Source organism: Betta splendens, chromosome 1, assembly GCF_900634795.4.
Source record: "Betta splendens chromosome 1, fBetSpl5.4, whole genome shotgun sequence".
Classification (NCBI taxonomy): domain Eukaryota; kingdom Metazoa; phylum Chordata; class Actinopteri; order Anabantiformes; family Osphronemidae; genus Betta; species Betta splendens.
Window position 1 is genome coordinate 7781741 of NC_040881.3, and position 15030 is coordinate 7796770.

Genomic DNA, 15030 nt, shown 5'->3' on the forward strand with positions numbered 1-15030 from the left:
ATTGTGTAAACATATTGATCAACCTCACTGTAACTGTAATAATTAACATATCTACCAGACACTACCTCTGGCATCTTAAAGTAGGGTCAGAACACACAGCATGGAATAGTCCAAGTTGACTTGGAACTGACCTGCTTGCAGTTCAATTAACAGCATATGACAATGAAGACCCAGTCATTATTCAGAGAGCATTCAGAGAGATACAAAATGTGACCTTATGTGACTATAGTATATATCATAAAGTATATCTTACTGCAGTTTTCAGGTGACACCTAGAAATACACCTGTAACTGCATTTATGCTGATGTAAATGGGCAAACATTTATTACATGTATGCAAACATGTTTTCGTCATGAAATATTTTTTATCTGCCTTTGTTCAATAGGGTTGCCAGATCCCTTCGCCAAAGTGGTAGTGGACGGTTCAGGACAATGCCACTCCACAGATACTGTGAGAAATACGCTGGACCCAAAGTGGAATCAACATTATGACCTGTAAGTTATAACAGGACCTGAATTAGTGTTGCATTCGGCTCTATAGTAGTTATGTCTTATTTTAAACACGCATGTTCGAGGAATTTGTGTTCATTATGCGACCCCTGGAAATAATAAAAATAAATAATATAATAATAAAAAAACAATAAAGAGGGGTTGGAAATGTTGGACACTGACTTCACACCCTTGTACACAGTATCTCTGTGAAACTCCTATGACAAGTGGTTTAGGAATGCATATTCACTCATGTCTTTCCTGTGTGCACAGACGGCCATTTACAAACCATTTCAGCTGTTTAACATGTGAACAAAACATCTTGTCCAGCAAGATTTGAGACATTCCACACCACAGGCCTCGCCAGGCATATTCACTTGAGATTTTGTGGGTAAAATGCAGCTCGTACTGTTATTTTTCCTCCTCAAATAGCTCAAATAGCAGGTTTTTGCCTATTTTGGGTATCAGAACACAGAGTCTGTTCTATAGTTTTGTACTCCTGAACAATGTCTTAGTGTTTGTGTAACTCATTTGTCTGGATTGCTTACTTTATCTGGGCCAAGTGTGGTCTTACTTAGGCTGTTGAGGCCATTATAATCACTACTTCATATTAATGTTTAGGTCAGGCTGAACCTAATATCCTTTATCGAGCATTTATAAATCTATGTATGACGCCTTCAATCAAGATTGGAACTCTCATCTGTAGTATCATATCACTGCTACCTTAGAAAAAAACACATGTTCAATATCTCACAATAACAAGTGTTCATATTTTGAATTATAACACGATACAGTAGTTTGTTGTTCTTGTTATGAAGAGGTCTAGTTACTTCTATTTTTAGAAGGGCTTATGTGTTCTTTATGTAGTCCTTTTTAAAGTCAGGTAGGTGTTTGTGTGACAGTAGATGTTCATTTGACATATTGTCAAAAGATTCAAAAGAGATGCACCAGGAAAAACCTTCTGGTAATTGCTTTTAACAGAACAGAAGCTTAATGGACAACAAACTCTATAAACTAAAATGTGCCAATTCAAATCGATGCCCTTGAGTGTTTTGACTGAGCCTATGTGGTGTGACTATTTCCTGCGCTGACACCTGTGTGGACAGGGACACTGTGTGATCACTTCAAAGAAGTCAAAAGGCCTATTTATAATTAAGAGAGCAAAAGGTCTGGTGATGCTGGAAAGATGTACTACAAGAAAGAGGATGAATAGTTACAAAGCAGACATTTGTGTGACCGTTTTCAGACAGCTTATTTTCACACTCAGATGGGGGAAAAAGCAGCCATTTTGAGAATGGAAATAAAAATGTATTTACGTGTGAATGGACTTGTTTGTTTAGCATTTGCACGTAAGATACAAATCTTTCCCATACAGTACCTGTCAGCATCAACCTCAGATCCTCTATTTCTTACAACACCCCTTCTGGAACTGTACCGTCTGTGGATTGTGATCCCCACCAGCGACCCCTGGCCTCTCCCTCTGCTTCAGGAAATGACTAACATGCCAGTGAAAGGAGACGCGAGTGTGGGCTTGGGTGTTTGCCAGCTCACCACACGCCCCTTTCAAGCCTCCAGCATTGGGAGGTGGTTTCTTTTCCTTCATGACACTTAAACCCCTAGGGGCATTGATGCCCTTTATTACGTATCATAAATACACTCTTAAACGAATACCTTTCATTTTGAAATATAATTATTTCTTCACGATTCTTATTGATGTCCTCTGCATGAAATGTTTGAGGACATGGAGGAAAAAAAGCAGATTTTTGAAAACACTCTGTGTTAAAAGTTCATGAACTCGCAGTAGTATGTATTTCTGGTTTTGGCAGGTAGTCTCCTCATACTTGGCCTCAGGCTGCTTTGGTTGGAGGGTCAGATTCACTCTTTACTTACACTGCCTTCACTCGGCATTAAACAATTTACATGCGTACGTGCTGTGCATAGCCAGTGCACTCATTAGGGAAAAGCATACCCTGAAGCATTGAATGTAGCAACAGCAAGAGATTTGAGTTTGATTTGGGCCCTAATGTCTCTGTAGTCATCCAAATTATATATATATACTGACAGTTAAGTGTAGTTAAAAATGGGGAACCCCTGGAACTGTTGAGTAGTGGTTAAGTCTGGGGACAATTTCTTTCTCTCAGTCAAAAAGTACTGTATGAAAAATTTGCCTTCATTGCTCAACTTTATTATAGTCTGTAACTGATGTTTTACAATTTTAAACCAAAAGAAACATGAAAAGAAGAAGCAGATTACATCCAAAACTAGAAGAGAAGAATTAGAGTAGAGTGGTTGGCCACTCCACTTGACACAGATTATTTTTGACCCTACGGATGTTAAATCATAGGTTTCAATTTAAACATGAAACCTATGCAGTGTGGACGGGAATCGTATTTCTTAATGTGAAGTGTATTCCCACACTGAATGAAAAGTTGGAGAGTTTCTTCAGGTATGTGTAAAGAATGTTGTGGAAAGATAATCTGGGTTTAAAGAAGGAAAACTACACTTTTGTAGGTTTAGGAGCAGACACACAACCCTCTGAGCGATCCCTTTGACCACTGTGAGCGACATAAGACGTGTGCACCTTGGTCACGCCAGCATCGCATCCCTACAAATTACAAATTCACTACAGTCAAATCGCAGCATTCACATTTCTGTTACAATACTTTTAATGAAGTGTTTCAGCTCACTTACAATGAAAATGTGTGAAGCTGCTGCTGTGCAGTGGGTGAGAGAGTTCTGCAGTAAAATATTTATATATATATATAAGTTTAACTTGCTCAAGAGTTGGATTTCTGTACACCTGACGGCTTGTTCCGTTTCTCTCTGTTTGTACCGATCCCCATTCCCGTCGTACATCTTCGTACAGTCGCATTTGTTTATTTACTTTGGCCTGGTGAGAGAATGTGCCACTGCCCGTTTGTTTTGCCATTATTGTAAGGGCTCAACATAAGCAGCATTTAGCATCATTGGCGTGTCGTCTCTCGATATCGACCACACCCCCTACGCTACACCGGTAGCGGCACATAATGATGCTGTCATAGCCTGTCAATGATGTCGATTAGCTGCGTAAATACATGTACGGAAATACATACAAAATTTTCTGAGCGGGAAACAGGTCTGCAGTGCGCATACAGTACATGCAGCTTAGAGGGAACACTGTTTAGGAGTATTTATACTATTATCAGCTAAAGGATTTGTTTCTATATTTGCAAATTGCTTGTCTTGTTTTGAATTTTTTTTTTATACAAAACTACAGGGTGGACGTCAGCGTTTTGTATTTTGCCAACAGGCATCATACTGTAGGAAGCCACAGCCAGTTTTGTAGAAATTGTTTTGTCCCAGTCCAGTTCTTAATTAGTGTTTACAGTTATTCAGCCAATCTTCTTCCACCCACATCTTGCTGTTGCTGGCCATATTGCAATAATTTATAAATACTACTTCTGTAAACGTGTGCAGGCTTGAATACTCTGTATTAATTTGTTACATCAGTCCAGGTTTTAAGCACCAGTCGAGCAATAATATTCATACTAGAATTATTTTAAGATCATGTCTCACTGTACAGTCTGATGATTAAACCAACCCTATTCTAAATGTTTTGAGGGCCCTGCAATGTGTTCACCAATATGGGTCATATGTACTGGAACCTTTAACGCTGTGCACTAATAAAGGGATTGCAAATAATCTTTTCAGTTCTATTAACATATTGCTATGTTTTTTTCTACTTTTAGATACATTGGAAAAGCAGACTCGATCACTATCAGTGTATGGAATCACAAGAAGATCCACAAAAAGCAGGGTGCAGGTTTTCTGGGCTGTGTCCGCCTCCTGTCCAATGCCATCAACAGACTGAAAGATACTGGTTGTAAGTAGTCTGCCTGTGTTTTAAATTGCCGTTTGATTTGTGCAATTTATTGTCACATACTGTAGTTTTCAACTATATCCCTGATCTCCCTCAAATCATCATAAGACAACGTGGTGCTTTTGTAAATGCAGGCGACCTTTTTGTGTTACCTCCCAGAGCATTATTCTTTGTGATCAGCATTACATTTTTTTTCTGATTAGGCTCCTGACCGCTACCATATTATACTGATAGACACTCATTCTCCTCATTTCCTCCTCCTTTCTTTGCTGCCATAAACAGAGTAGATTTCTACTATACTGTAACTATCACAATGACTTGCATTTCCCCCCTTTTCCCCATATAGCCCTGCCCCGCAACCACTTAAGAAGTTGTCTGTCTGAATGCAATTGCCACTTATTGGACACTTTCATGAAGGCAGTTTTAGTTTAGTTCAACCAGATGTTACACCAAGTCCAAACTGTCAAACTAAAACTTTACATAGGCGTTTAAAATAGTTTCCAACAGCCTTTATGTTTGCTCTTAAATAGCATTCTTGGCTCACCCCCTAATCCACTAAAAACCACGACAGCGTCAGTGTTGCCACAGAAGGAACCTTGATGACCATGGAAGCATGGTGCCATACTTTTACTCCAGTCAGTGCCAGATGACTTGACCTTACAGTTAGCCACATCTTCCAGAAACAGACAGTATAGGCTCCAATTAGGCTTCAGACCAGCCACTTACTGTACAGTCAACACAGCAGAATTATACTTTATAGTAGCCCGCAGGAAGTAGATAGGGAGACATGATCTACGGCAAGACACCAGTACTCACTTTATCCCTTTGTTCTTGTTTTGTGTGGTATAGACACATGAACAGTGCAGTCTGGTCTGACCAAGATGTGTACACACACACACACACACACACACACACACACACACACACACACACACACACACACACACACACACACCCCGCACAGACATGCAGAGACAGACTTTACAGGAATTGCCTTGGTTCCTAGAAGTCCGATTCATGCAAAGCTTACTGTGATATCCAATACAAACACAACGTCACAAAGCCGTTTCACTCCTGCACACGAACACCCACACATGCTCTTGCAAACCAAACCAAAAAGGGGATCCGGTATTATTGTCAAGTATGTCTGGCTCTATCCGAGCTCCATTTCCTGCAGCGTCACAGGCACAAACCGCTAAGTCCTCTGCCCCACTTCTGAACCCACAAAGTCACTAACACAGACACACAGCTTTTCAAAATTAGCTGATTGACTGCACATGGTCTGCTTAAACCCTGTTGTTTGTTTGTGGTTCATATTAATTTATGTTGCTGTAATTGCTATATTTGCATATTCACATCCTTTATACAGAGGTATAAGCACACATGTAGAAAAAAATGTACAGGATCAGAATGAACTGTGTGCTCAATCACGTAAAAACACATTCTTCTATTTACAGTGTTACAAGTTGAATGGATGATTGGTCTGGGATTTGAGACTGCAGAGTTTGTGTGTGAAACTTCATCAGGTTTAGTATCATGTTATAGAATCTTTTGATAATAGTCTATTTAGGACAGATACCAACAATTTTTTCTTCAATAGCGGGTCCTAATGTAGCTGCAGCACAGTGATACATGGGTCTACTGTTGATAACCAATTGAATAGGGAAGGCAGCACAAAAATACTGTGTGCACAGTTGACACTGGAGCAGGCACTGTAACCTACTGTGCAGCAGCTTTTGGAAAAATTGCTGAAATAGGAAAAATGGACACTGTTGAAAGGTATGGTTTTGGGTTCAAAGTTTACACCTTTCAATATTAAGTGTTTCCAATGTGTACAGTTTTTTTGATTTTCTTATACATCTTATTATTGGTGTGTTTAAATAAAAGACAAAAGGGAACAATTGTGAAAACATACTATGGTATTTTAGCATTTCCTTAGCCTTCACATTAACAGACATGACAAATCCAATTTGATCTGTGTTTTAGTATTGGATCCTACAGAATTGGGGTATTTCCTCTTCTGATTCTTCTGCACAACCCCCCCCCCCCCCCCTCCCTTTTTTTTACACTAGCTCCTTCATTTAAACATTTACATTTTTAAGTAAGTATTGGCCCTGTATAAACTGACTGTTTAGACTTACATGAATTCCACATAAGAAGCACAGTCATCATTCTTTGAGACAGTAATGGTTGCTGACACAGACGTCTATACCGCTGTCTGCACTTGGTTGATATTTTACCACAACGAATTGTGATGGTATCTGGAGATGCCCTGCATTAACGAGTCAAACTTTAAAAAGAGCACATTGCTGGTTGTTTACTTGCCTGTATACAGCCTCAGACTCATCCTTGGTTGAGTTGTGTCTCCAACCTTTTGGGACTCCTGAACTCCTGAATCTGCTTTTCAAGCCATCTCCCAGATATTTGAAAGAAAAATCCTACCCGTGCAACCCTTTGATTCTTTCTAACTCAGTTAAGTTTTTAGATCCAAGAGTCTGGTATCTTAATGTTTCAATGTTTATTTTTGTAAAAGGGGAAGATTCTGAACCATTTGTCATAATGTGTGTAGGTTTTCGTGTGTGCGTCTTCGTCTAGATAATACTTGTGTATACAGTACATCTTAGTTTCTCTTTATTGACCCCAGGGGGAAATTGGTCTGCCCACTTATGAATGCTTGGAAATAAAGTTTTTTGATTCTTGATTGGTTGAATCAATGTTTCTTTTTTTATTTCTCCCTAGATCAGAGGCTGGACCTGAATAAACTAGGACCCAATGACAATGATACTGTGAGGGGACAGATAGTAGGTAAGAACCACAACTTGCGTAATGAACAGTATTTTCTAATCAAAAGTTGGGGCATTGCTATCTGTGCACTGCTAAATATCATCTGTATCAGCAAAAAACAAAGCCACAGTAGTAAACAGCATTTGATTTACAACCCTATAAAATTAGGCAACAGTAAATAGTTTCTCTGAAGTTCTGGTGAATGCCATCAGTGTGAAATACTGAACAAATTAGGAAAGTGGAGGATAGTGATACACACATACAGTACACAAACATACTGCACAGCAGAGCTGACAGAGCAGTTATATTAACAGTGTAGTTAAATAATCAGTAGGGACTAAAAGGGACTAGAGCTACCCTCTGCCTTTTGTCTTTGTTAATGGTCTAGTAAGTCTCCAGTCCAGAGACCGCATTGGGACAGGAGGGCCCGTGGTGGACTGCAGTCGCCTGTTCGACAATGATTTACCTGATGGGTCAGTATTATCACAGTTTTTTTTGCCCTTTGCACCTTTTTCATATATAACATCAGATTTTTTTGTTTAATTTGCACCCTTAACAAGTATGATGCATTCTGATTCTGCATTAATCTCCATGGAAACAGCTGGGAGGAGAGAAGGACAGCTTCTGGAAGGATACAGTATCTGAACCATATTACACGTACCACACAATGGGAGAGACCTACCAGGTACAGCTACAGCGCTCAATGCATTCTCAATATATCCTAATATATATATATATAATATATATATATATATATATATATATATATATATATATATATATATATATATACACACACACACACACACACACACACACACACACACACACACACACACACACACACACACACACACACACACACACACACACACACACTCTATTCTCACCCTCCGCGGGTGGTCTCATCCACTTTCCAAGCTCGGGTCCTCTACCAGAGGCCAGGGAGCTTGAGGGTTCTGCGCAGTATCCTTGCTGTTCCTAGGACTGCACTTTTCTGGACTGAGATTTCAGATGTTTTTCCAGGGATCTGTCGTAGCCACTCCTCCAGTTTGGGGGTCACAGCCCCTAGTGCTCCGATCACCACAGGCACCACTGTGGCCTTCACCTTCCAAGCCTTCTCCAGTTCTTCTCTGAGCCCTTGGTATTTCTCTAGTTTCTCATGTTCCTTTTTCCTGATGTTGCCATCGCTTGGTATTGCCACATCCACCACTACGGCTTTCCTCTGCTCTTTATCCACCACCACAATGTCTGGTTGGTTCGCCATTACCATTCTGTCAGTCTGGATCTGGAAGTCCCACAGGATCTTGGCTCGCTCGTTCTCTACCACCTTGGGAGGTGTTTCCCACTTTGACCTTGGGGTTTCCAGTCCATACTCCGCGCAGATGTTCCTGTATACTATGCCAGCCACTTGGTTATGGCGTTCCATGTATGCTTTGCCTGCCAGCATCTTACACCCTGCAGTTATGTGCTGGACCGTCTCAGGGGCCTCTTTGCACAGTCTACACCTTGGGTCTTGTCTGGTGTGGTAGATCTGGGCCTCTATGGCTCTGGTGCTCAGGGTCTGCTCCTGTGCAGCCAGGATGAGTGCCTCTGTGCTGTCCTTCAGCCCAGCCCTTTCAAGCCATTGGTAGGATTTGTTGAGATCAGCCACTTCAGTTATGTTCCGGTGGTACATCCCGTGCAAGGGCTTGTCCTCCCATGATGGTCCCTCTTTCAGCATCTCATCCTCTCTTCTCCACTGCCTGAGACATTCACTCAGCATGTCATCTGCGGGGCCTTATCCTTGATGTACTTATGGATCTTGGATGTTTCATCCCGGATAGTGGCTCTCACACTCACTAGTCCTCGGCCTCCTTCCTTGCGGCTAGCGTACAGTCTCAGGGTGCTGGATTTGGGGTGGAACCCTCCATGCATGGTGAGGAGCTTTCGTGTCTTAACATCTGTGGTCTGTATCTCTTCCTTTGGCCACCTTATTATTCCCGCAGGGTATCTGATCACTGGCAGAGCGTAGCTGTTTATTGCCCGGGATTTGTTCTTGCCATTGAGCTGGCTTCTTAGGACTTGCCTTACTCGTTGGAGGTATTTGGCTGTTGCCGCATTCCTTGTTGCCTGTTCAAGGTTGCCGTTTGCCTGTGGTATTCCAAGGTACTTGTAATTGTCCTCAATGTCTGCTATTCTTCCTTCTGGGAGTGAGACCCCTTCTGTGTGGATTACCTTGCCTCTCTTTGTCACCATCCTCCCACATTTCTCGAGTCCGAATGACATCCCGATGTCCGAGCTGTAGATCCTGGTGGTGTGGATCAGCGAGTCGATGTCGCGCTCACTCTTGGCGTACAGCTTGATGTCATCCATGTAGAGGAGGTGACTTATGGTGGCCCCGTTCCGGAGTCGGTATCCATAGCCAGTCTTGTTTATTATTTGGCTGAGGGGTTTCAGACCTATGCAGAACAGCAGTGGGGACAGTGCATCTCCTTGGTATATGCCACATTTGATGGATACTTGGGCAAGTGGCTTCCCATTGGCTTCAAGGGTGGTTCTCCACACCCTCATCGAGTTTGCAATGAAGGCCCTTAGAGTTCTGTTGATGTTGTACAGCTCCAAGCATTCAGTGATCCATGTGTGTGGCATTGAGTCATAGGCTTTCTTGTAGTCGATCCAGGCTGTGCACAGGTTGGTGTGTCGCATTCTGCAGTCTTGGGCGACTGTTCTGTCTACCAGGAGTTGGTGTTTGGCTCCTCTGGTATCCTTACCAATGCCCTTCTGTGCTTCGCTCATGTATTGACTCATGTGCCCACTTATCTTAGCTGCGATGATGCCTGACATGAGCTTCCATGTTGTGAAGGGGCAGGTTATTGGCCGGTAGTTGGGTGGGACTGCACCCTTTGAGGGATCCTTCATTATCAGGATCGTTCGCCCTTCGGTTAGCCATTCAGGGTGAGTCCCATCCCTTAGCAGCTGGTTCATTTGTGCTGCCAGGCGCTCATGGATTGTAGTGAGCTTCTTTAGCCAGTAGGCGTGGATCATGTCAGGGCCAGGTGCTGTCCAGTTTTTCATACCTGAGACTCTTTGTTGGATGTCTGCCACTGTGATAGTCACTGGATTCTGTTCAGGGAGGTTGCTGTGGTCTTCCCTCAGATCCACCAGCCACTGTGCATCACTGTTGTGTGATGCCTCCCTTTCCCATATACCCTTCCAGTACTGTTCAGTTTCCAGCCTTGGTGGGTCTGCTCTGTTGTTATTACCCTGCCATTGAGAGTACACTTTCGCAGGTTGTGTTGCGAACAGCCGGTTTATTCGTCTGGCTTCGTTATCTCTGGTGTATCTCTTTAGGCGGCTGGCCAAGGCTTGTAGCCTTTGCTTGGCAGTTTCGAGTGCTTCAGGTATGGTCATCTGGCTGTACCTCTTAGGCATTGGTCTTTTCATTGCACCTCTCTGGGCCTCTGTCATTTGGCTCACTTCCCTCCGAGCTGCCTTGATTTTTGCCTCCAACCTTCGTTTCCATGGTGGGTATTGTTTCTCATGGCTCCCATGGTTGCTCTTATAGCCAAGCACCTCTAGGATGACTGATGCTGAAGCGTATATCAGCTCATTGGTTTCTGTGATTGTTGTGGTAGGGATCGCTCTCAATGCTGCATTCACATCTTCCATGAGACTTTCTGATGGTACTTCACTTAGCCGTTGTAGTGGGGTTCGGGGTTGCCTGTTCAATCTCGCCATGATCTTATCTTTCAGGTCAGTCGCTGCCTCGCTCAGCGTATCTGTGCTTATTGGGGCTTCGTACCCAATTTCCGGTTGGGGAGATGGTGAAACCTCCCCTCTGACCTGGCGTCCTGGCTCCCCCTTGCCGTAGCATTTGTGTTGTATCTCGTCAATCTCAAGTTGTGATAGCAGTTGCCGTTTGTGGATGTTGGAACACTGAGCTACTAGTTGCTTCGCCGTCAGCCTTGAATGTGGGTTTCTCCGTTCCCATTCACCGCACATTCTTTGCATGTAGCCCCTCTGACTAGGGTTACTTGAGTAGTAGCATTCCAACAGAGCCTTGTTCTCGCATCTCAGCCATTTCTTTCTTGTTCCAGTAGCCGACTTCTCGCCAAGGTGCTCTGGTTCCCCAACACCTGACGCAGACCTTGTTAGACCGGGCGACGTCTGAGCCGGTATCTCATGTGGTTCATTGTCTCTCATGATATGAGGTAGGCGGTAGCTTGAAGGGTCTTGCCCAAGGACCCACACTGGAGCATATATATATATATATAATATATATATATATATATATATATATATATATATGAAAAAAATATCTTCTTCAGGCTACCATCCGTAATACTCTTCTGTCTGCTTTTAGTGAATAAGTCAAACTGATAATATACAATAGTTTTACCTGAAATCTATTTAAGTGGTTGCCCTTTCCTTTACATCCTTTTGAAGAAAAAAACTATTCTGATCCAATCAACTCCACAATAATAACTGTGTGCTGATAATAATTGAAATGCTATCAATTTCTACCCCCACCCCCACCCCTACACACACACACACACACACACACACACACACACACACACACACACACACACACACACACACACACACACACACACAAACACACACTCCTAAATAAGCTAGCCAGCCAGTCAGGCAGCCAGGTTTTACTTGGCCCCCGTTCCTGCAGGAACAACTGTCGCCTTCCTATTTGGCTCATACCAGCGGAGTCGTTAGAGTAAACACACATCATCGCCACCATTTTCTCAGCCATTCATAGTAGACATGAATGATAACGCTCATGGAGCAGAGTACAATAGGGAGTTGTGTGGAAAATGTCAATTCTTTTTAATGCAGGTATGAACGTTGACCTGAATTGCCATTAATTGTACCTGTTTCCTTAATTCCTACTGCTGTTTATATTCACTCTCACTTATTTGTTGCCGCTAATTGCAAGAATAGGAATGTATCATGAGACAACACAGAGCATGAAGAGGAAATGGGAGGGGGAAGCGTGTGCGGAGGGGGGAGGAGGGGGGTTGTGAGTTGACAGACAGACTTCCAAGTTCTAGATAGCTGAGGCGTCAGTAACTGTAGAGCTAGACAGTGGTCAGACGTGACACACACATACAGAGGAACTGTGTCTGTGTTTGTGTCTGCTTATCATATAACTTCTCAACAAATCCTGCCTTTTGTTAGTGTACAAACACTTTACAGACTCAGATCTGGCTCTGAATGAAGGCAACCCACTATCATTAATATCATATTAATCACAACCATTATGTTTATACCAGGGTTGCTAACGCATTGCAATCAAATATTGGCGTCCACTCTCTGTATTTGCATTAGAGTTGTAAGATGGTTGTCTTTTTCTGTGGTCTGGTCTCTGTGGTCTCCAGATCCACCTTTGTTGGTCTCCATCATTCTCCATCGGTCTCTAAAGGTGGAGGAGGGTAGCAAAATCCATCATAATCAGCTCACAAAAGTCTCAACTCACTCTCCATTTGGCCTCACAGCTCAGAATAGACTTGCAAGTGGCTTGGAATGCAGTTGCATCAGTGGTTGCTCACTTTTGCGGAAGATTTCACTCGCAAATTATTGCAAGCATTATGGTGACCTCAGTGCGAGTCCATTTCAAATTTTAAACTGTGCGACTGAATTGGCAGCTGTTTTGAGAACAAATTGATAGGCTTCCCATTTATAGGACCACAGCCACATGATGGACCTTGGCTTCATTCTGCAGCACAAGAGGCAAGAGTACATCATCCATCTTTGTGGTGGTCAGTCTGCCAAAGTAACCTTCATACACATGAACAAGTCTTTTCTGTTCCCCCTCAGACCAGCATCAGAGTACTCCAGCCCATCAGGGAGACCGTTGAGCTGTGTGGTGGATGAGAACACACCAGTGATGACACCTGTTAATGGGGCAGAGGCCAGCGGCCCACCAGGGGAACAGCGCATCCAGGAGAGACGGGTTCGGTCTCAGAGGCATCGAAATTACATGAGTCGAACACACCTGCATTCACCACCGGACCTGCCTGAGGGATATGGTGAGACCACAGATCCTCTACTGACTATCTGCTTAGATTTTAGTTTGTAATAAATGCCGCACAGGGAAATGATAAGTTAGGAATTGCCACTAGGCAGATCATTCAAGATCATACTTGTCAAGCTGCGTCTTGGGCTGACTTTTGTTTGCAGCCTGAGACAGTGGTATGAACATTTTCACTCCTAATGATGAGAATCCAGCTCGATTTCCCTTTTGTCTTTTGTGTTTTCTTGTTTTCGGTCTGTCTCGCTGTCTGTCTTGCTCTGCCCAGATCCACTTTCTCTCTGAACCCCTTCTACCTTCCTCTTCCCTCCTTCCCACAGCACCACATCATGGCACTTTCGCTCAACACTTGTTGTTTTTAATAACTCCTCTCAGCTTTGGAATGTTTTGGCTTTGTACGCCTAATATTCCCACAGTGTAGAGAAGGAGGGGAAGCAGAGCTTTTTCTGCTGGGCCTTGCATCATTCAAACACGTTGGAAAAGTAACGAACAAGTGACACAAGTGAATTATCCCTCATCATCAAAAAGTGTTCTTTTCAGGCAACCACAGTGCCCACAGAGTCGGTAAAATAAATTATTTTAAGTGTACAGCTATATTCCAGTGATTTGGCATGTCACTGTTGGACATGTGCCCCCTGTCCTGCTGTGTCCACCAAGGCTGGCTGAGGTTGGACACAATGAGTCACTGATGCCCAACAGCTACTGAGCTTTCTTTCTCAGTTGAACCCTCTGAACCGGTGACTGGGTGTGGTGGAGAGTGTGAAAGAGAATGGGAGAAATGGAAAAGGAGGGAATGCGTGATGGAGGGAAGAAAGGCGGGTAGAGTGGGGTAGATAATGAGTTGTGCCAGTAGGAAGTTGTGGGTCTGGGATAGTGATGGATTAGCGGGTGAACACACTTGCATGAACACCACACCCATGCAACACACACCGCTCATGCCAACATTCGCACCCTCGTTTTCCATTCATCCGCGGCTTAAATGGAACCAAAGTAACCGCATTACAGATGAGAACTGCTGTTCACTTATTTGTTGACAGTATATTAGTGGGTTTGGTATGAGTAGCCCCATTTTTATTTTTGTTTTTATGTGGTCTTATAGATTAATAGTGGCGGGTGACTTTCAAAGCTCACACTAAACTTTAAGGCAACCAGGATTTATCTAGAATTTCTGTACAAGGAAAAACAGTCCTGTAGTCTCTGATGAATTTTCCTTAATTTTATTTTCCACATCCTCTTGGGATAGGGCTTCTGGAGACTGGAGAGGAACTAATTGATTACCTTGGCACACACCTTAAGAAACTCTTAGGTCAACAGTGTCCCAGCAGTTTGCCTGTCACATCAATTACAAACTTCCTCTTGTCCAAAACACACAGTCACAATTCATGTTCGTACCCACCTGTACCAGACTACAGAGCAACAGAGCAACAGTTCCAACCTTGTTTTAGTCCTGTTTTGCCTTTTAGCAAATTGACTAAACTTTTTTTCTTTTTTTTTTTTTAGAGCAAAGAACAACTCAACAGGGGCAAGTCTACTTCCTCCACACACAGACCGGAGTCAGCACTTGGCATGACCCACGGGTTCCCAGGTAACACATTTTCTTTGAGATTTTTATCCTTGCTTGTTTTTTTTCATTCCATGTTTCATAATGGCTTTAGAAACTACATTTGTGTGGTTTATTTAAAGCTTTTAATGCAAGCATAAGTGTCACACATAACAAGTAGACCTCAGACTGGGCTGAAAGTATCTTGTTTTAATCCTAATATAATAATATATCAAACCGGACACCAGCGTCTCATTACATTACTCTTGGTTCTCAGGCTGAACTAGGCATGAGACAAACTCGTGGCCTTCAAATTAAATGTAAAGTT

The 15030-nt window shown here is 42.9% G+C and overlaps 1 protein-coding gene across 2 annotated transcripts in view; it reads left to right on the forward strand.

Moving 5' to 3' along the window:
• The window catches only part of LOC114861380 (E3 ubiquitin-protein ligase SMURF2-like), a 43715-nt gene that overhangs the window by 15386 nt on the left and 13299 nt on the right, over window positions 1-15030 (forward strand). For both annotated transcript variants that reach the window (XM_029160545.3, XM_029160630.3), the window contains exons 3-9: window positions 386-494; window positions 4217-4350; window positions 7087-7152; window positions 7520-7604; window positions 7733-7816; window positions 12949-13160; window positions 14663-14747. In XM_029160545.3, coding sequence (XP_029016378.1) covers window positions 386-494; window positions 4217-4350; window positions 7087-7152; window positions 7520-7604; window positions 7733-7816; window positions 12949-13160; window positions 14663-14747 — 775 coding nt within the window. The remainder of the gene's footprint in view (window positions 1-385; window positions 495-4216; window positions 4351-7086; window positions 7153-7519; window positions 7605-7732; window positions 7817-12948; window positions 13161-14662; window positions 14748-15030) is intronic.